The sequence below is a fragment of the Thermobia domestica genome, chromosome 6 (genome assembly GCF_964235325.1).
Source record: "Thermobia domestica chromosome 6, izTheDome1.hap1.1, whole genome shotgun sequence".
Lineage (NCBI taxonomy): Eukaryota > Metazoa > Arthropoda > Insecta > Zygentoma > Lepismatidae > Thermobia > Thermobia domestica.
In genome coordinates, this window is record NC_137459.1 from 286271730 (window position 1) to 286296363 (window position 24634).

Here is a 24634-nt window from a genome sequence, read left to right on the forward strand (position 1 = left end):
ATGATGAGTATATACATTCCTGTCTTTATCGATTTGAATGAGAGAATCAAATTGGAAATACACGATACATATAATGGAACTTTGTAGAGGTTGAGAAAATGATAATTTTAAATTGACAGGTGAAACACGTATGACATCCCACGTAGAATCATCTAATGTTCCTGTTGGAGATAGAATGAACGGGTAGAAAGTATATCCATGTCGGAATTCCTCACGACAAATAGTAGGTGAATGATCTTGATAATACATACCGGTACCGAAAAACAGAGTGGAATATGTTTGAACCAGGTCCATATCCAGGGTGTCTAGGGGGGCCGTGCCCACCTAAATTTTTGCTACCTCTCCTAAAAATTTCACGGTAGGCTTGCAAATGAAATATAATATGGTGATAAAGTATAATATGGTGCCCCCCAACTTCAGCCGGGCCCCCCTACATTCTTTGGGCTGGCTACCGGCATGGTTTGAACATATAATCCATTTGCAAAATCAGGAATGAGGGGTGTCGGTGGAAATGATTTTGAACCAACTTGTAATTGCTACTTGTTAACATTAAAATGTTGAAATTCAAAAGGGATCACATGTGGTTGGCCGTGAAATGCAGCGCTTAATACAAAACCTATAACGACACCTTTTGGCACTTTACCCAAAAATAAATTATCGAGATTATACGAACATACTTCTGCGGGAATGGTATATGTACGAGTTTCAACACGGGTAAGAGGTATGTTGGCCGGAATGTGTTCCATGCCAGCATTGATTTGCATAGCTAAGTGGGCAGCAATATCTAGACGCCGCACGTGAAATGTTCCGTCTTCAAGTTTGATTTAATATGCTGTATTTTCAGCAGACATTAAAGAAAACGTATCTTTTGTACGATGTAATTTTACACGTAAGCTTACTTTATTAGGAAACATACATCCCACACCGGTAATATCAGCATGGATACGGCCATACATATCGAATGAGGCACTATTTCTAACCTACTGGGCACGATTTGTAAATCCAGTAGTTGCATTTCCTAATACATTAAATTGGTTTGCAGTATCTTTATACCATAATCCACCAGTCAAATGGGTTCGATCGACATCGCTACCATAATTTAATAATGTTTCGATTTAAGCACGGTACGGATATGAAGCAAATGATGAACTAATTAATTTATCGTTTAATAAAACATCAACTTGACTAAATAACGAATGAAGGAAATTATTTACAGGTGCAACAATATCCGCCTCAACTAAATTTGTATTATCGGTTTTTGTAATTTTACATTTTACATAAAGATACAAATATGCAGTGTGAATAAAATCGCCAGTTTCACCAGGCACAACAAATTCAATTGGTCCTTCTGACGACAAAGTAAAAAACGCACGGTATTCAACAGTGAAAGATGACTCAATAACAGTTTGAGTCATTGGAATAGTAAACAAATCAATTTTACTTGTAAAACATTCAGGAGTACTTCCAGTGAGTAAAGCCATGATTAACTAAATATATCACCGGAATATGTTCGAATACGTTTGACCGGAGGACCGAATTTTACAATAGTAGGAGTTTTACGTTTTCCTGGAGACTCTTACAACTACCTGTTAACAACTGACTAAGTTTGTTTGCTGCTTTCGTTTTTAATGTTTCTCCAGTTTCTTCTACGCGAGCACGAAGAGATTCTCTGAACGGACGGTCTCCCAATACATCACTTGCAATTTGTATTCCCATTTGTATCACCTGCCGGCCTACAGCTTTGGCACCTTGCTTTAATAAAGGTAATGCGAAACGAAATAAACCTTTAAAGAAACTACAAATCCCATGATCCCGTTGGTAAACTGGACCTGAAAAGGAGGGGAGCCCACGTCCCCGCTGATAATACATATGCTGTTTCTTCATTTTGAAGGAAAACGTTTAAAATGAAGTGTCACTGTTAATGTCCTGGAACGAAATGGTAAATTTCGTCCTGCGTGGTTCTTTAGTAGTATTTCAACACTGTTAAGGCAAAATTTAGAAAGCGGTATAGAGTGAATATCTTGATATCATAACGTTTGAATTTTCCCATAATTCATATTGCCAACAGTTGCAATACGTAGCAAGGGAGCTTGCGTATCTCCCATCAATTGATACTCAATAAGATCAGTATACACAAAAATTTGAAAAGGATATCAGATATCTAAGTATGGTTGTTTAAGTCCCTGTTTTTAAATAAGGAGATCATTTTTTCATGAAATCCTAGTTGTTTGGCCAAAGTAGTTGAAAGTGTTATGAATTCAACGTTTGGTTCAGAAGTAACATGAATAATATTTGAAGCGTTAAATCTTATAAATTCTGAAATTTTATTTAATTCTTCCAGTATGTGCTCAATATTTGCATAATATCCAGGAGTAATTTTACTTTTCATAATTTCATGACCTTCTAATTTGTACCAAACGATATTTTCATCTTCGGTGACATTATGACACGTTAACTCTTATCCGGGCAAGACATTTTTGTAACGTAAACGGGCAACCGGGGCCTGTGAGGCCCAGTATATATTTTAAGTGCAGAATACACAAAATCAATGCCTATTGTCACTTACTGTTCAGACTAGTCTAGAATGTACCGGTATATATTTTTGTCAAGTAGCGAAACTTCGTGTCACGCTTTTGTAAGCCGCCAAGCAGAATAGCAAATCCGGTCCAGACATTTTTGTAACGTAAACGGGCAACCGGTGCCTGTCAGGCCCAGTATATATTTTAAGTGCAGAACACTCAAAATTCAATGTCTGTTGCCGCATACTGTTCCGACTAAAGGTTATAATAGTCACGTGTACAATATATAATTATGTGACAATTTGATCTAATATTTGACAGGAATTTCACTAAAGTTATACGGGGCCTCCTAGGCCCCGGTTGCCCGGTTACATCAGAAAAAGATTTTCAAATTTAAAAAAAAAAGCTTTACCAACTCGATATGTTCATGATTTTAACTTCGACGAAAGATAGAAGAATTCAGTATTTTATGTCTTCGAAATATCTTTGGTTATTGAGAAATTTTAGAAAAATGAAGCTACTGAGCCTGGGAGGCCCCGGTTGCCCGGATAAGGGTTAAAGGAATATATATTTTACTTAATCCGACACACCAACCCGTATTTGTTAAACGTACGGTATTTTTCATTTATTAATGAAATGGGTTGAACTATTTTTAGGATAAACGTTTGTACTTGCATTTGAAACTAGTGTAATGTAGAAGCTGTAATCAATGCTTTCAGAAATCATTTTCGTTTAAAGTGAAGTGTCAAGTTCCAAGTTCCAAAACGAAATGATAAGTTTATTCCATGTTCATCTTTTAAGTTTACTTCTATCGTATTAAAATATTTCTTTTCGACTTTCACGTAATGCAGGTTACGAAATATAATATTTTTGATACGTCCATACCGCTCGTAAAATATACTAATTATACGAAGTAAAGATCCAATTTCTTCATGTTTGACAATATCCACGCATACGTTAACTTCTGTTCGAATATTATAATCAAGGTTACAGGGATATTTATCCCTGAGGTGTCAGGAATTGTTCCCTATTTTGATCTTTTATATACACCACTAAATTATAAAAATTTGAATTTTCATTCATAAAACCGAGTATATGTTGTAAACCTTTTGTTATGTCTAGAAAACACCGATCACGTGACCGGAAGGAATGTTGAATATGTACTTGGTTCTTAAAATAATTATATTTTACTATACGTACTTTCTCGGGAATTAGATTTAAGATGGCTTTAATGGATGCATAATATCCCTCCGTTACTTTAAGAGGTTATCGAATATATTCATCATCTATAAATGTATCGATTGTAATTTGTTCACCCGGACCAACATTATAAAAACTCAACGATATATTAATTTGTGTTAAGCCCACAAACCATTCTCCGTCCGTTAAATCTATGGCTCGTGCAAGTTTTACTCGAAATGAGGATATATTATTAAAAAGAGTACTACTTGCATTGGAGGTTAACGTCACGTAAAAGCCGTGTTTCAATGACGAATTCACTATGCAGACTGAATACTAGATACTCGAATCCACGAATTCATACTTTCTGGGTAGCCTAAATATTTAACGAAAACCCACCCCTTCTTACGTTGAAGAACTTTTTCAATTAAATAGGTCTTGTTTGAACTTACAAATATTTTTTTTTAATTCTTCAGCATAAAATATTCCTTAGTTTCATCACCATTCCAGTCTTTTAATTTATAAGTTACAGGATTTGATTTCATATACTTATCACAGAAATATTTCTCGAGACCAATTCGGCAAATAACCTTTTTCAAGTATATGTTTATATTTAGTAATGCGAACATAATCTCCTGCTTCAAATTTACACCTTAATTTATTTTTATTTACAGTCTTTCCGTACAGCGTATTTTACACTTGATTGATATTTGAATCGTTTATTCTGCGGGTACTATTTTAATAGTTGAATGATAATTATGATTATAATTGTGTACAATTAGACCTAACACATCAATGTACCGATACATATTTTCTGCAGTAAAATAACGATATATTTTACTTTTAATGGTACGAATCACTCTTTCTACTAACGCACATTTCATTTCCGAATATACACTACAATGATTAATTCCAAAATCTTTAAACACTTTCTTTACATGGCGATCATAAAATTCTGACCCTAAATCAGATTGTACGTGAACCAGTGATGGCAATTGGTTTAAAATTGAAGTTATTGCATTAGCCATTTCAGTCCCTTTCTTTGTTTTCACAGTAACGCAATACAAGTACAGCGAAAACATGTCAATTGCACATAAAATATAGCGATATCCATCATTATACTTTGCAATATTTTGCATGTCCGCCAAATCGCATTGTAATGTTTCATTAGGACCACTAACATAATATTGTATCCGTGGAAATGTTTTACGTATTGGGGCGTGCAGTGTATATGCATCTTGTGATGCTAACCATTCTTTAATTTTCTATCGGGATAATTTTGTTTTACGTTCTAATGTACTAACACTGGATAAATATGCAGGATCTAAATACTTGTAATAGACTTTTGGTAATTTTGTCATTTTTATTTACATTTTATTATTTTTACAATACCGGAATACATTAGCTGCAATTGCGGGAGATACTGCAGTCGAAGAAGAATGCCATTTTCGAATTTTACTGCCAGTCACTTTTGGGGTTGCAAAAACAGGCGAAGGCGGTCCTGGTGTACGTAAACTAATAAATTCCCGAGAAACATGAATATCATGCAATAACGTTTTAAATGAGTGTAATTCTACTGGTTGTGTTGAATATTTCCGTGTACGAACAACATTCACTAAATCGATAATATTGGAACTGGGAATGACATTTCCATCGATAGCCACTGTACCTGTTTGATCCCACGATATTTTCTGTGAATTAATAAGTTGTTTAAGTAATAAATCCGTTTTCCTTCGAAGTGTTTTCGGTACTGAGTGTAATATATCGGGTACAAGAGTTAAAATACCGCTATCTGTACAACTACTTGCATTTTCTGAGTCAACAATTGGTAAGGCAATAAGATTTTCCGGTGTGGGACCCGAATTATAATGTAAATATTGATGTAATACTTGCTGATACAATTAACATTTTTGTTCTCTACTCAAATCTGTACGTTGTAAGATTTCGCTCATATCTTTATCTAGTCTTGATTGATGTGCTTCATGCGTCTTTAAATTAGATTGCATTATATGAAGGGCATTTTCCAGAACTAATATCATTTTATGTAATTCTGACATGTTATCTTCCAAAAATTGTTGAAGCTAAAGCACCAACGAGTGGCTCGAGAATTACTGGAAGTAATGCACCACCTTTCTGTAGTAATAATTTCTTTTTCTTTTTAAGAGAAAATTTTGACGAGAGGGCACGTAAGATCATCTTATGTCTATGGAGCCTTTGCTTCTGAATTAATGATATGGGGATATTTCCTTTTATAGTATTTTTCGCTATTTGTGATATGGTACGAATCAAATCCCCGGTGCATTTTGGAGAATAACATTTCGATCGGATGGCTCGCATTTCGCAAGCGTGCAGAGCGTATTATAATGATATTTTACCTTCAACATCTTGATGCCAACTAAACATAAAACGATGTGGCCGCCTTTTTAACACTACTGTACACATGCATTATATCTCCTTGAAATACATTTGTTCTCAGTCGTAGGGCATCATGTGTTTGTTGTGTAAGATCAAACAATAAATATGTGTGCGGTTTCCGTTTAAATTTCTTCGAAGACTTGAACAAGTTGTTTGCTTTCAAGAGGCATAATTTGTCTCGGTAAATATTCAGTTTGTGACTTATCACGTGGATTCTTAAATACCACTATATAATGTGCATTTAAACTAATATCTCGAGCTTGCTGGCTTTTCGGAAATAAATTTTGAATATTAAATATTACGGCCAATTTCTTATGGTGAGCGTACTTTGTAAATAATTTGGACACATCCTCATTTGTTTCTGACATTAAATCATCTAATAACCAGTAACGAATTTTTACTTATATCAAAAGCATTTATTTCGGGGATTCCTTCCGGAAAACGAATTTTTGCATCAACGTCCACGTTTGGTATGACTGCGCCATAACACCAGACGATTTATTTAAAGGAAACATTAAACATATTTCTTTCTTTGATCAATCGATTGACAAAGTGAGTTTTACTAGCACGTGAAGGACCTGCGACGAGTATAGTGCAGGGATGTCGAAAACGTAACATCGTTGCAAATGACACAATGTGATAGAAACTCAGCCTTTTATTCCCAAGAAACGAGTATGTGGACAATCAATTATGAGATCTATAGTCATACGGAACAGTAACACTTTTTGGTACATCAGCGCTTATTCGTCTGCCTTTACTGGTCACCATTCAATGCGTGTTTAGTTATCTTCGAGAAAAGATGCACAAATCTTCTTTCCGAACTATTTTGGATGGCATTTCAATTACAGTTTCCTCCCGAATAATCGTTACTAAATCATAATAACTATCAAAATTAATTTTATCACTCGTTCTGTGATTTAATGTTATTCCACGAATTTTATATATATATTTCATTTCTCCACTAGCATTATGCAAAGCGTAGGCGTAATTCTTTGCACCTAATGCTATTACTTTACGTATTTCCCAACCCTCGAGAGCTTCATTCGTTAACCCACCCAAATAAGGACTTAATTTTAATGGAAGTCGTTCATCTTTTCTTTGTATAAACATGATACTGTCCGTATCGCAATAGATTACATTCTGCTGTCCAACACTTGTTAGTAGGTCATACAACCACAGTTGTACCCATGATGTTATGAAGGCCGCTAGCGCAACATTTGAAAATGCCAATGGGATGTTTTCAATCTCACAGTCTTTATATTGAATAATTAGATGATTTTCACCAACTGGTGTCACAGCTTGAATCTCATATTTAAGATCTGTTAAAATTGTCAAACAATCCTCTGCTGTATCAACAATTGTGCACTGAGAGATGTCTGTTCTTTGACCCCAATTCCCGTACAGCTAATTCAAAACAGCTCCCCTGTACTACGCAGGCCTGGATTATATTATGTTTTCCTAATTTAGTTGTATCCCCTCATGCCTGAAATATTTTTGAAGCTTCTTTTGGGGACATCTTTTTCCGGGATTAATAAATCAAATTCCCATATTTCGTGAGTTTCAATTAGCTCATACCCATTGTCTAATGCTTTGTGTAGTTCGGGGGAACAGAACGAACCGATGATGATACGTTCAATATCTATGTGCGTACATTTGTAATCATTTTGTTCGTCCTACATGATTTACATAATCCAAAGATCAATCTGCCTCCCGTAACATAAGAGAGGATTGAAAAATATAAATCGGAGGGTGGAAGAACAGTGCACTCCACAAGCTCATGAATGTTTCGCACATCGGGGAAATTGGGGCCATTGTGTACTTGAGGTACATACACAGGCATGCCTCGTTTATACATTATTGAGGGGTATAACGAAGTAACATTTAAGTAACAGACGTATTCGTTCTCTGCACAGTGTATATATAACTTAAAATTTTCTGTTCTACCTCCTTGATATGCAGATTTTGGAATGAAAGGATCACGAATATGTTTGCACCGTTGTTCGGGGATATCCTGTATATGTTTATCACGCTTAATCATTGCATCACACTCACATTCCCAGATTTCCATTAAATTATAACCTAGTTTTTCAGATAGTTCTTTCAGTGCACTGTTTGTTCGTATCTCTTCTCAAAAATGTTGTACGCACCATTTTCTTTGCATAAAATGCTATTTCTATTATTTTTATAGCACACATTACAAGCATGCCAGTAACATCCCATAAACTGGTATATAGTGTTTGTTTTTGCGTCAAAACCATCGACTTTGTCTTTCAAACCGTTCCTACAACGCATTATTCGAAGTAACAATATATGTCTTTGTTACGTGTTCCATATACTTCAGTCACTTTATTGCTTTCCATCAAATAATGACACCGGTATGTCAACATTTCTAGACTGGCGATCGTTGTGCTCGAAATAAAACATTGAATACCGTCCATCTTCGATAATGGAGGTAAATTTAATCACTTCCTACACCAGAATACGCACATCGTTCAGACAGTAGTTCAACAATTATTTCTGGCAATTAAGAAAACACCATTCCTACTCGCACTTCATGCCACACCATACATTCTGCGCGCTCTGGCTTACTACACAAGTCAGGATCATAGTAATGCAATGCCGGCCATTCTCCGACATAATTTTGATGTTCTTCTGCAATAAAGAGGTATGGAAAATCACACATTTTCAATTCAACATTCAATCCTAATGTTTTTAATAATTTTGATACTTTTACAGCAAGACAAAGAAAATTATCCCGAAAATAAAATCGATTACTGTTACTGATTTGAAATATCTTTTTCTCGTACCTAAGAACATGAGGAGTTATTTTTTGCTTCTCAATAAATATCCGAACACAAAATAGGCCATCATATTGCGAATTATTGTGAGCAAGAGCCCCAATAATCTGATACTTTGGCCTTTCAATTAGAACATGTTCAATAAACTCCTCCATGGTTATAAAAGGAAACGAACGGTTTCCAGTTATTTTATCTCCGCACTTAAAACACAATCTATCTACTCCAGTATTTATGTAGTGAAAACATGCATTCAAACAACAACATAAATTTACGGCATGCTCCCGCTCACCTTTCTCATTTGGTGCTTAAAGCATTATTTCCACATTAAATATGATGTCCAAAAACCGTTCAGTGAGTTTTAGCTTACACTTTTGAACGAAATATCGATGGTCAACAGTCACGTGCACTTTACAAAGACTACAATAGTAGTCGCCGCATATCTGAGCTGATTTTCTTTTTCGCATATCGGAAATTACACCTCATGACTTACACATTTTCACGTAATCACATATGGATTTCTTTACTTTATTCAATGACAAATGATTATTAAAACAAGTGCCTTCAGCAAAGTTCCTATTACATAGTGTGCAATGTACTAGTTTCGCATTGTTTTCCGTAATACGGGAATGTTCACAGTACGAACATCTCATCTGACATCGATAAGCCGTACGTGTTTCATAAAATCCTTCCAAGTACGATAAGCAAAAATTCCTCTTAACCATATATAAATTGGCATTTTAATGGCTGAAAATGGCCGAAAATGGCCGACAGTACTCTTTCATACAATATAAATACCTTTTTCTCCACATTTATTCCTGGGTAGCGTACCACAGGTGGAATATTCCAGTAGTTCATATAATACAATTTGGTAATCCTTTTTCAATAATTTTGAAAAGCAACTACATCTTCCAAATTAAATCCCTGTTTCCGTTCAACATACATTTTTGCGTACTTACCCAATTTCTCTGCTTTATTCTGCCATGTTTTTCTTGTAAGGAAGGTCATAGCGTATATTGTACTATAACTTTCTTCATGTTTTGTAATCCATTATACTATGGATTTTGGCAGACAAAAGAAATCGCTAACATATGTGGCCACCACATGATCCTTCAAAAAATACTCATGTCTGCATATTTTCTCGCCGCTGTGCGCTAAAGTACACCCTTCTCATATAATCCATCAACTATGTCAAACCGAAATTCTATTTGATTACCTAAAAGAAATTATTCGTTACTATTTAGTACGTTCTCCACCGTTCTAAGAACTATATCTGTATTCAAATTATGACGTTTTCACCAAGAAACAAACACTTCCTTATTCAGAAGATCTCCATCAGAATTTATCCTTATACCGACAAAATCGTGGGGTCGTGTATCCCTCAGAACGGTACAGAACACGTAATCGATCATGGATGTGATATAATCCATGTGATTTGTTATTACATGTTGCGTCGTTGGTTTTACAACAATTTCCACCCCTTTCATATGGAAACGCGCGCACTTTTTCACATTTCCCCCCACAATTTCAAACATATTACACAGTCTGTTTCATTCCCTCCATGCCCTGGCAACGAGAGGTGCTGAAAAGTTGTCGGCCGCATATCTTCTGAATAATGTGCATTTTTAGACGTTCCATACGCGCATTTTCTTCCTCAATTTCTTACAATTTCTGGCATAACATTTCTGTAAGGTCGTTTTTGTAATTTGTTTCGGAATTTTCAATTTCCAATGGTTCGTCCAAATTAATTTCATCTAATGGTGCCCAATCAATATTAAATGAGTCATCAGTACTATGAACGGATTGAGCATTTTCACGATTTCCCGTAAATGAAAAAATCTCGGATAAAATTTTATCACTAACTCGTTCTAACTGTCTATTACCAGAGGCCATATGATTTAAATGTGATATAAATGCCGCATTATACACTCGTTCTTCACGGAAGAAACCGTGGGGAAAGTGATCTATAATGTCCGCTGCTGAGCACACATTATTCAATACGATATGTTGATTATTCTTAAAATATAAGTACAATAGCGATAGTAGATCACTTACAATTTCGGGGGACCCAATGTACCCTCTCGATTACAGATCAACCATCTGCTGCCATGTAAGTAAGACACAATCAATACTATCTAAGCCTCTTAGTCTTCCCTGGAATATTGCTTCGTCATCAATGTTAACCTCTTCCAGGTAAAACTCCATTTCCGTAAAATACAACACGAAAAGTGCAATTAATATATGTATAGAGAATACAATGAATTAAAAAAACTGAACACGAAAGCAATTTGATAATAATAATAATAATGATAATAATAATACTTACCAAATGTTAGTTTATCTCTTGTTTCATTAATGATCCAATTGAAATCTACGTCCTTTGTCACTTTCTGCTTTTTCTCGCTTCTATCAGTTTCTATTTGTTTCACCACCTAAAAAAAACAAAGAATGCAATAAGTAACTAATTTCGACTTTCCAATTACAAAAATATAAAATATGATATTCAAATAGCACTAACGTTCCCAACCAAATTGGCTTTGCATGTGAGAGAGCCCTGGTTCGATTCCCGACGCGTATTCTCCTGACTTCCTGTTCAATACAAGTTTGTTTTAACATATACTTTATAAATACCTGTTATACGTCTTACAAAATTTATGTCTACATATAAGTAACAAAGTCTGTTAAGCGAAATGTTTAGTGCACAAAACTTCCAAGTAAGAGTCTCCCGTTCAATTCCTAGTAAGTCTGCTGACTTCCTGTTCAATATAAGATGGTAGATACCACCACCACCGGCATCTTTACATATCCAACCCCAACAATGAATGGTAACATGTCCCATTCGACATGAACGGGTCGTGTATCGTGGTTCATATCGTGTTCCAGGTGGACGATAGACACGCCGAGGACCATCGTTTGCAGTAGAAAAAACTTTCTCGTCTGTAAAGACAACGCTGTCCCAAATACGACCTCTTCTTCTGCAAACGCCCGTCGATCGACCATGTGGCTATCTGACAGTTGTTCTTTCCTTGCAGCCCGAAACGACCTCAGATTTGCATTTCTCAGGCGGCGCCGAACGGTGTTTACATCACCTGGAAACCCCGATGCCACTTTTAGTTGTCGGGCAGACATGAAAGGATGCCGACGGCATTCTTCAGTTAGAGAGTGATCTTGAACTGCAGAAGAAACTCGAGGCCGGCCAGATCCAGGTTTTCGGGCTACATTTCCTCTTTCTTGATAACGTTTCCACCATCTGTACGCAGTAGCACGATCGACGCCATATTCCAGACCTGCATCAGTAACACTCATGTTTGCATGTTGAATGAGAGCTATAACACCCTGTTTAACTGCACTGTCCTAATGACACACCATGCTCCCAGAGTCCCAGCACATCACAATGCATATTATCAGCTAACGATAATATGTAGTCGCTTGTGACCTTGTGAAAACAACGCAGGCGTATTGAATTGATTCCTACACAAAAAAAGTACCTTAGGATTGGATTTTACCTCATATGTCTCTTTTCCGCGAAAGTGTAACTTCTCCTATATTTTCTAAAGAACAAGCTTACTGACTGAAGTCCCCTAGCATCAAACTTATCTCCACATTTACCACTTCTCTAGAATAAGGAACGAAAATAATCCGCACAAGCTTGCTATAATGTGGCGGTACAGAACTTGAATAAATTAAGTCTTCCTAAGACTAACCATCATGGTCACAGGGTTTCAGGCACTTGTTTGTTTTACTTTTGGTGTCCATGAGTATGGGTTCGAAGCCCAACGCTGCCACTTCTTTATTTTTTGCAGCTATGTCGGAACGTTCAAATTTTCATCTTTACATTCCAAATAAGAGGAATTATGATGACATTTATTTGGATATATTTTTAAAACGAAGAAAAGAGTGAAAACAATACACCCAAACAAACACTATTACCAGTACTAAAGAATTGCTACGAAAGACTAAAACGAACATCTAGGCTCCTAATGACGGGGCTTGCAATTTGGGCTAAAGTGGGTTAAGAACTATTGCGGTCAATAGTCCTCAACGGACTCAAACCCGTGTCCACGTGCAGCAAGACATAAGTAAAAATTTTGTGTAACGCTGTGCGCAAGCTTATTCGACAATAATACTTGTAGTACTGTTCCCGACTTTTATGTATACGTAAGATAGATCCCTCCTCGTGCCATATAACTTTATGGTGGATAAACACCATGAATGTGGCTTTTATAGAAACGTAAAAGGGAATGAGACAGGAGCGTAATCCCAAAAGGATCGTCCGCGAGATGGACGCTGTGTGACTTGCTTGTGTGTGGCGACGAAAATATAGTAGTATATTAATATTATTGTTCGTTGAAGTGACATCTTATGCAATGAAGGTTAAAATGTCTTCTTCTTCTTCTTCTTCTTCTTCTTCTTATTATTATTATTATTATTATTATTATTATTATTATTATTATTATTATTATTATTATTATTATTATTATTATTATGAGCGTACTTTTGAATGTGCACTGGGAAATTAATGCGTAACTTGTTATTATTTCTGAGTTTTTCCTGGATTGTATGTTATTTAATTAATTAGTCGGTATTATCTTGTCTCCAGGTCATCGAATAAATGAATTTCGGCGTGTAATGTGGTGGAAATAGCATTACAGAAAGAAACTAGTTTGTTCCAAACATTACGGCCGAACTTAGTAATATTTGGCTTATGTTTTGAGCTGCCAAGATAGTGTAGGGGTAACGTGTGGGACTCATGAGTAGTGCAGCTAGGCAACATAGGTTCAAACTTTCTTCAGGCCAACCTCTGTTTTTTCACAAAGCGATCGTGAGGAATCGAAGATTGTTTTTTTTCATACTAAATGAGGAATCGTTAAGGAGAAGGATGCACACACCTGTATCACGATGGAGATAATTTACGAATGTTGGTTGGGGATGAGCAAACAACATTTACAGGAATTACTAGGACGGATCGAACCTGAGGTATCCACTTTTCATATTATTGGTCTTAGAAAGAAACACTAAACCATTTGTTAAACATATTTTGTGTACGGTAATCTGTGGAGTAGCGGTAGCGTGCTGGATTTGCAAGTGGAAGACCTTGCTTCGATTCCCCATCAAGTAAATTCTTTTTCTCATAAAATAATGGCTACAAACAGAGATTCATCTGCCGTTGGAGAACTTACAAGGCATCACTTGTGAGAATATGAGTAAAGAGTGTATGCGTTCTTTATCATACAGTATAATGATGAGTAGTGTTCATTTATAAATTCGTCTTTCTCTCTGTGTCTAGTCATCTTTATCTTCGTCTCCTATTTATTACTTCTCTCTCTCTCTCTCTCTCTCTCTTATTGCTTCTCTCTCTCGTAAATCTGTTCTTTGTCCTCCAGGTTACCGTGTCTCAATCGAATCACTGGGTCAGTACGAGTTCGAATCTTCGACGCAGTGTCGGTCCATAACCAATCCACATCACCCAACTGATGCAATGGCCCACTTAAGCTCTGGCGCGTTCATTCTATCTGTTCGAATTAGAAAGTTATATTCACAATAGGTGAAATCGAGACTGGATCTTCAGAACAGGTAAATCTTCAGAGATGACTAGAAAATGGTCAATTTTCTGCTGATTCAAGGGAAGATTTTATTTATATTAGTTTGACAAAAAGTTCGTTTCCATCCTATAATTCAATGTATTTTATTCACGTTTTCAATGTGAAACATGCAAGGTCTGTTACGTTTATAAAGAACATGCAATTTTTGTTTTGAAAATTTGTAACTTTTCATTATGATACAGTTTGGACTTCTAACATTGACTCTTTCTAATAGATATTAGCAGTAAAATAGCACTTATTCATTTATCCTTTTCTTTGTTTCCTTCTTCTTTTCCTTTTTTATTTTTGTTGAGTTTGTATTAGTTGTCCGGAATGGAGGTATTACTGGGTTTATTATAATGTATTTCGTATCAGTACGTTCAATGAACACCCCCAGATTTGCTACCGAAACACGTGAAACAAATCACGTGTGTTAATCTACTGACATTATTCTATATGTTTCAGAGCTCTACAATTTCACAGGAAATTGAGTATTTAATTTGACCTCCAAGTTTGGTATTCATTTTGAAAGTGACTTAATGATTGTTTCCTGTATTTTCTATGTATTCGAATAGTCGTGAAGAAATATATAATTCAAACTCACTTCTATATTCCTGTTGGGTTTCTGGAAACTGAACTTTACAATGTTAGGTTCTTTTTTTAAATATTTTTAAATTCCTTATTTTTATCTGTGTTCAGTTTTTCTTCTCCTTCTTCTCTCCCTTTCCTCTCTATATCTCAGTTCTGTATGTCTGTCTAGGAGGCATGCATCGCTTTCAACTGTTCATTCTGTGTGTGTTTAAGTCTCTTCCTACATTATCTTATGAATCTTGTTTCGTCTCGGTTTAATTGTTTCATTTGTGTATACTAATATATGTATATTTTGAAATAAGAATTGCACTCATCTTTTTTGCTGATTTTAGTATGGGAGAGAGGAAAGGAGGAGTGAGAGGGGATATTTTTACCAGACACAATTATGGGATAAGAAGGTGTATATTGGGTGGCCTAACTGCCCGGCGTTAGGTGTCGCAATTTTTTTGATGCGGAATGTACAAAAAATGGACGATCATAATTAGCATGATTCAGGGGAATATTTTTCATAATACACATCTTCAATTGCTGAAACCTTTGTTCCTGTGAGCTACCCTTATGCCATGTTACTCCCTTCTTAGTGTTTGAAAATAAAAGTTCAGCAATTTCGGCAAACCTAGAGACAGACCTTCTAAACCAATTGAATAACCCGAGTATTTCCGTGTTTCTTTAATATTAGTGGGAGTAGGTAAGTCTCTAATAGCTTTAACTTTCGAATCGCTATAACATATCCCACTTGCGTCAACAGAATATCCTAGAAATTCAATGGACTTCCTGAAGAACTTTGAGTTTTCAATATTTATGGTTAGACCAGAATTTTCTAAACGTTCAAGAACAATATTCAAATTTTTCAAATAGTCTTTTGGTGTTTTCCCCATAATCAAATATCTTGCCCTAGTACGCAATTTAGACAGGAGGCCAAACCCCCAATACCATTTATTAATCCAAAGACTACACGGTTATATTCATGTAACTGTCCTTCAAACAGAAAGGCAGTGAAGGGCTTCGAACTTTCCTCCAACATGATTTGATTATAGGCCATGACGAGATCAAGATTTCCAAACACCGTATTACCCTATAATGAAATAAGAATTTCGCCTACTGGGGGTATCTAACTGGCTGTAATTTGATATGGGAATTCAGTTTTCGAAGGTCCATAACTATTCTCAACTTACCGTCATTTTTCGGTACTACATGTAACGGATTTAAATGAATACTTTGAGAAAGTCGTATTATGCCCTGTACCAACATTTCCGATATTTGCTTACGTACGTTCTCTGAGAAACAATATGGTATAATGTAATGTTTTGTTACTATGGGATCTTTAGTATCCACTTTAATATTATACATAAAATTCTTACAACATCCTGGTTTAACTGAGAAAGCATATTTATGTTTATAAAGTATATCTTTAAATTGTGACACCAAATCCTTATCAACTAAATTTAAAGAGTTTATAATATTATCTACACATTTATAAGATGAACGATCCTCGTCTTCATCTTGAAACGGTTCCTTTTCACTTTCATCAACATCGGCTTTCTATAGATTATCTGATTTAATGTGAAAAACATTATTTACAAAAGGTTGATATTGACAAGCAATGTTATATGTAGCAGGAATTAATTTTTGAACTATTAAGTCATCTAATGTACGGATAGCAAATGTTTTTTTTTTCGAATTCCAAAACAGCACGTAATTGTGTCAGAAAGTCCAATCCAATTAACACTCTTTTATTTATTTCGTTGATAACCAAAATAGGAATAGTAATCTCATAATCCTATATGGTAATTACAATTTGCGTTTTTCCCATCACCCTTTTCTTATGTTTACCTCTATAATCTATTAGTAGTAAATTATCCTCCTTTTGTAGTCTGGGGTTAGAATAATTTTGTGTAAGTTCACGGCAAAATAAGTAAGATAAAAGGGACGCTGTAGCACCTGTATCAATCAAAGCTTGAAGAGGAACTCCATTAATTTTAATAAGTATTCTCGCAGTATTAAAGGTTTTCAAGAAAACAAAATTTCTTTCAGAAGTATTTCCTCCATTTCATCATCAAACATCGATAAACAATTAGCAATAGGGACATATTGATATATAGCATTTGTGTCTATAAATTTAAGACTAGTTTCACAGTCAGAAGATGATTCAGGTTCATTTAGCGCTGACGTGGTTTTGATCCCCTCCACGTCAACCGAATCTAGTTTAAATTACTTTAGTCGGTGGATTCTATTATATTACACTGTGTTCTAAAGTCCTGGGTACTTTCTTGTCTACTATATGTTGTTACCCTACTTCAATTTCTATTGACGTAATTCCTGCTATCTGTGAATGTACTTTGTAGGTAAGAGCCATGATTATTACTTTTGTTGAAGTTTCTATTATTATTATTTCGGAAATTTCTGTTACTATTTCTACCATTAGATTCAGTTGATTACAGGTGACATTATGTCCATTAGTTCTATTGTTAAAATACCGGTTATTGTTATTTCGTAAACTGGAAATATTCTCTTGCTGTATGCTTAGGTTACGAACTGAAGTATAATTGACATTGTTAAGATTGAAATTGCTCTGCCCTCTTTTATTACTCTGTATCAAAGATTGACTCTCAAAACTCTGTATGATCATGACAAGATGATTAAAATTTATACATTGGGCAGACATCAGCATTTGCTGCAATTTGAAAGGCAATAGTATACGAATGGAATCTATAATTCGGGACTTAGGATGAAATGGATTAATAGACTTTAGTTCGTTGTAAGTAGATATTACAAAATCAGTAATACTTTCGTGTAATTTAGGATTGTAATACCTCAAACGGATTAAAGCGTCCCTATTAGCCAACATGAAGTCGTTTTCGTAATTAGACAACAACGCACTTTTGAAGTCAGAGTATTTTCGTAGATTGCTTTTAATAGCTTTGATCCAAGTAAGACAGGGAGGCAATAATACATGAGGAAGGATTTTTAGGAACTTCGATTCCTCTACACCCATTAACTCAACTCATCTCCAAACTTTTTTAAAAATACACTGGCAGGCATATCCTGGGATACCCCGCTAAATTTGGTAAGAGATCGAATTTCACTAAAACTTAAAGGTATACCTGTACTGGTACGCTTCCCATTCCTAGAATCCATACGCATAGCTCTAGATGACGATGTGAACGATTTGCTCTTCTTTCCTTATCAGAACTAGCTTCGCTATAGCCCGAATAGTGACTGTTTTCCACTGTTGCTCTTGATGGATCCTGTATCGGTACCGGTTCTGTTGATGGATATTGATACTGTACTGGTTCCGTTGATGGATATTATACCGGTTCCGTGTTGGTAGAAGGGAAACGAACACCATAGTAGTAGGGGTCGACGTATATCTCGCCGAGTCAGCAAAAATTTTTGTGACGTCATAGGTCAAAGGTCAATGACCTTGGCCCGGGGTCAATGACCGAGGGGTACCTAGGACCACCCCCTCTAAATTTTGGCAGGGGTACCTTGGCCCACCCCTTAAATTTTGGCAGGGGTACATAAAACCACCCCCCTTAAATTTTGGAAATTGCCAAATCTAAAAATTTGGTATGGTAGCCTAGGACCATAGTATGTACCTCTATCAGTATTCGGGGTCTATGTCGTTCCCTTTCATGGGTAAAAAATTGCCAAAAATTGAAATTTCGGGGGTTTTTGACCTAATTTATCCCCTTTGATGAGGTGTTATTACCTTATATAGTTATATGGGCGTATACAGGGGTTCATTACCTTTCATAAGACATGGGTATATTTGTGCACCCCTTGAGAAATTTGGGAGGGGTACCATGGCCCACCCCTTCAATTTTGGAAATTGCCCAATTTCAACATTTGGTATTATAGTACAGGACCCTAATATGTATTATGATAAATTTGGATGGTCCACCTCGTTTCCTTTTAGGGGTACCAAATTGCCAAAAATATAAACGTAAGCAATACGTTGTACCACGTGTTTGGTTTTTGGCTCAATTTATCCCCTTTGATGAGATGTTATTACCTTATATGGTTATATGGTCATGTATAGGGGTCCATTACCTTTCATAAGACATGGGTATATTTGTGCACCCCTTGAAAAATTTGGGAGGGGTACTTTGGCCCACCCCTTAAATTTTGGAAATTGCCCAATTTCAACATTGGGTATTATAGTATTGGACCCTAACATGTATTATGATAAATTTGGGTGGTCCACCTCGTTCCCTTTTAGGGGTACAAAATTGCCAAATTTTAGTACAACCACATGTTTGGTTTTTGGCTCATTTTATTCCCTTGGATGAGGTCCTATTACCTTATATGGTCATGTATAGGGGTCCATTATCTATTATAAGACATGGGTACATTGGTACACCCCGGGAGGGGTACCTTGGTCCACCCCTTAAATTTTGGAAATTGCCCAATTTCAACATTTGGTATTATAGTACAGGACCTCAATATGTATCATGATAAATTTGGATGGTCCACATCGTTCCCTTTTAGGGGTACAAAAATTGCCAAAATATAAACGTTGTACCACGTGTTTGTTTTTTTTTGGTCCATTTTATCCCCTTTGATGAGATTTTATTATTACAGGGGTTCATTTCTTATCATAAGACATGAGCACCCTTCTTAAATTTTGGCAATGGGGGTCCACTGAAATTGTCCAATTGAAGCATAGTACAGGACCTCAATATGTTTCGGTGGTCCTATTACCAAATTTGTTTAGTACAACCACGTGTTCGGTTACTGACTCAATTAAGGTTATAAGGTATGGATGGGTATCCCCTTTCAATTTGGTAGGACCCTTCGGGTGTAGTACAGTCACGTGATCGATGATTTGGTTTTAATGCGCGACGAGGTCCCTGGTCAATGTTCTCTAGGAATTAGGTGGAAACTTTGAACAAGATTCTTGGCATTTAAAACTTTTTTTTCAACTTTTCAAACTAAAAAAAAATCAAAACAAAAATTGAAACGAAAACTTTTAAACAAAAATCTTGAAACTAAAAATTTTTCAAAACAAAAATTTGAAACGAAAAATTTAAAACAAAATTTCGAAACAAAAATTTTCAACAAAAATTTTGAAACGAAAAATTTTCAAACAAAAAATTTTGAAACAATAAATTTACAAACAAAAAAAATTTTGAAACGAAAAAATTTTTAAACAAAATTTGAAACAAAAATTTTGAAACAAAAAAAAATTTTAAACAAAATTTTTGAAACAAAAATTTCAAAACAAATTTGAAACGAAAAATTTTCAAATAGAATTTAAATCAAACAGTGATCAGCTTTCACGGTTAACCGTTAAACTTTATCCGGTTTTTAACTATTCGATTAACAAATAAACGGTTTTCAACTATTCGATTAACAAATAAACGGTTTTCAACTATTCAATAAACACATGAACGGATTTTTCCTTTTCACACCAGTGAGTGCAAGAATTGTTGTACTCGCTTTAAATACGCATCATTTTTGAAACAAGGTGTTAGTGTTCATCATGGATACACAGTGGAAACATCCATTTACCTGTATTCTCGCAGGGCCTAGTGGGTGTGGAAAAACGTATTTTGTGAAGCGATTACTGTCACATCTCCCAACCATGATCAATGCAAAATTTCGTAAGATATACTGGTATTATGCAGAATGGCAAGACGTGTATGCAACAATGCCAGTTCCAGTAGAATTTCACGAAGGACTTCCACGAATGAAAGATTTTCAGCCTCAAGATGGACCACATTTGATTATTATTGATGACCATATGCGAGAAGTGAATAGTGATATTGTTGATATGTTCACAAAAGGATCACATCATCGAAATATTAGTGTGATTTTTATAACACAAAATGTATTTCATCAAAGTAAAGCAAATAGAAATATGAGTTTAAATTGTTCGTATTTGGTGTTGTTTAAAAATCCACGTGACAAGTCACAAATCAAGCATATGAGTTATCAAATCATGCCTGAGCATCCACTGTTTCTACAAGAAAGTTATGCAGACGCAACAAGAAATCCACATGGCTATTTACTGCTGGATCTTAAACAAGATACACCCGATGAAATGCGATTTCGTACAAATATTTTTCCCGACGATTTGCATCATTATGTTTACGTACCAACAAAACATGTTTAAATTATTGTGCATGTGAAAAGAATGACTTAGTCTGTCACGATGTCTCCTACAGTGAAACACGCTGATCTGCTACGTGCTCTGCACAAAGCTAAACCAAGATTGCGTAAAGCTATTATTGCCAATGCAGACGCTTCATTAATTCATAGTATTTGTGAATGTTGTTATAATGTCTTAAAAGGCAATGTTCCACTGACAAGTGCGCAGAAGTCAAGATTAAAGCGTTACAAGAACACGCTCCGCTATCTCGTAGACAATACAAAATCATTGGATAAAAAGAAGAAACATTTAGCCGTACAACAAGGAGGATTCTTACCTGCATTACTTGCACCTATTGTAGGAAGTGTGTTATCCAGTATTTTGTTTAAACAATAAACATCATGGAACATAGCAAGAAGATGGTTTTAGTCCCACCAGAAATGCTTCAACGAATGCATACATCATCATCCCGTGTGAGTGAAAATCGAGAATCTAATCTCGATCGTGAAATGCAATCCATATTGAATACATCGTATCCAAGTGATGAAGAAAAATGGAATCAGTACAATAGAATATTACAGAAATATCTTTATGTGATACGTAAACAAGAAGAACCAATACCACTTACAATTACATCAATGAAACCTGATGGTGACGTCCCGAATGTTGACGATAGCACGAAACAAGAAATTTTAGCCGCAATACCACAAATGTATCGTAAGAAAGCCGAACTACTATTCCGTCGTTTAAAACAAGATGACGCAATTACGTGGGATCATAAAGGAACAGTGTACATCAACGATAATAAACTACATGGATCCAATATTGTAGATTTAATGTGCGATGTGACTCGACCGAGGAAACATTCTAATCCTCAAGGCTGGGAATTGTTTTGCAACTACCTTGCATCGTCAAACACACCTCAAGAATTGATTGGTAATCTACGAAGATTAAACTATATTGTCAAGCATAATAGTACAACAGCATCTGAAGGATCTGCACCACCAAAACCGGCACCTGAATTATTTTCTTCCGGAGAAGAAGAAGAAGAAGAAGACGATGATGATGTTTTAGAAGTCCGACCAAAAAGAAAACGTATCATTCCACAATGGTCAACGTACAAACCATGAACAAAAAGTTGAAATCCATTTATTACAATCCAGCACATCCTGCATCGTTTTCTACTGCAAAGAAATTATGGCAAGCCACAGGAAAATCTATACCTCTAACCAAAATAAAACTTTGGTTAAACAAACAACCTACCTACACGTTACATCGTCCTGTACGTCGTCGTTTCCGTAGAGATTTTTATCTTGTCAACAATATTGATGATCAATGGGAATGTGATTTAAATGATTTACAATCACTTCAAAACTATAATGACAATTACCGCTATATTCTTACAGTGATTGATGTGTTTAGTCGGTACGGGTGGGCTGTACCACTAAAATCAAAAAGTGCCGAGGATATAGTGAATGCATTTGAAATGATTTTCCAGGAGAGGAAACCAATTGTACTACGTAGTGATCAAGGAACTGAATTTACCAACAAGACAGTACAAAAGTTTCTCAGAAAACACAACGTGCAACATGTTACAACAAAGGATCCAGATATTAAAGCCAGCATCGCAGAAAGATTTAATCAGACATTGAAACATCGTATGTGGAAATACTTTACCAAATATCAAACATACAATTACATCAAAGTATTGCCTTTACTTGTAAAAGCATACAATGAAAGTCGGCATTCCAGTATTAAAATGGCACCTGCAAACGTTTCTCAGGACAATTTACTGGAGGTGTGGCATAACTTATACGACAAAAAGCTACAACGTTCAAAACAAGATACGGATTTATCTGTTGGTGATACTGTTCGTATAAGTAAAACAAAACGTATCTTTGACAAGGGTTACCTCGAGAACTGGACTTGGGAAATATTCAGAGTAAAAGCCATTGTACCAAGAAACCCACCAGTGTATCGACTAGAGGATTTAAATCATCAACTTATCGATGGTGTTTTCTACAGAGAAGAATTACAACCAGTACCGCTCCCTTCGACGTTCCTCATCGATAAAATATTACGTACAAGAACAAAAGGTCGCAGAAAGGAGTATCTCGTCCAGTGGAAAGGATATCCTTCCTCATTCAATTCGTGGATCCCTGCAACTTCATTGAAGAAGAAGAAGAAGAATGGAACCTGATCAAGATTTTTACGTTACACTTCCCAGTAATAGTTCCATGGATTATTTTCCAGAAAATACATTGACTTCATATATTACGAAATTACAACGACGTGTAGAGTTTCGCCAGAAATGGGATGTGGCAATTGTAGAGATTCATTATCCACATTCTTTGCTGAACATTAACAGTAAAAACAATAAAATATATTACAAATCATCAAGTAGTAATGATCAGGAACCGTGGAAGGTTGTAACGATCCCTGTACGCTATTATAACAATATACGGGATCTTATTCATGCAATTAATATACATCATAAAGAAACCAATTTATTTATATCTCATGACGCAACTAATAATATATGCCTCATAAGACATCCCAAAAAGGAAATCCATACTTCTGTACAATTGTCACCAAGTGTTAGTTTAATGCTTGGATTTGACCCGAAAAGTGATTTAAAAGATATGGAAAAGGGACAATATACACCGGATGTACGATTAGGCTTACCATCACAAATGTACGTCTATTGTGACATTATTGAATCTGTCATTGTTGGAGATACAATGGTACCCTTGCTACGAATTGTCAACATGGATCATGTGAATCATACTTTTGGAAGTCATGCAGTACAAATCTTTAATCCTGCACATTATGTTCCGGTGGAAAAAATGAATTTTGAGCAAATACAAATCGATATAAGGGATAGCACAGGTCATCGGATGCCATTCACCTTTGGAACGGTGTGTACAAAACTACATTTCCGTCGTCGTCGTCATGACTGATCCGTATTTGCAATACTACCAAAAACAAGCGTTATCCGGTATCGGCAACGTCTATGTGGGAAGTCCCTATCAAGCAGGACATGGCATTGGAAGTTTCCTTGGTGGCTTATTTCGTTCTGTGTTACCACTTGTGAAGCAAGGCGCTAAAACTGTGGGAAAAGAATTATTAAAATCAGGTGCCAATATGATTAATGATGTTGTGATCTCGAATCAACCTCTGGAAGAATCGTTTCATCAACGTATGCAAGAGGCAAAATCGAATTTACAAGAAAAAGCTAAAAACAAGTTGAAAACTATGCTGGGAAGTAGATATCATAAACGAAAATGGGATGACTGCTCTCAGTTTGAGGTTGACCTTCCAACGATCAACAACACCATCAATCCTACAAAGAGACGTAAATTATCACATAAGAAGAAGAAGAGATCATTGGCATCGTCACCAGATATTTTTGATTAATTCAACGATGGCTTTCTTACATCATCAATCCTGTGAATGTGT

General features: G+C 35.7%; 1 protein-coding gene across 1 annotated transcript in view; it reads right to left on the bottom strand.

Moving 5' to 3' along the window:
* Nucleotides 1-24634, bottom strand: part of LOC145688517 (uncharacterized) — a 121016-nt gene that overhangs the window by 88540 nt on the left and 7842 nt on the right. The window contains exon 2 of the mRNA XM_081762866.1: nucleotides 11235-11340. Within this exon, the coding sequence (XP_081618992.1) occupies nucleotides 11235-11340 (106 nt within the window). The remainder of the gene's footprint in view (nucleotides 1-11234; nucleotides 11341-24634) is intronic.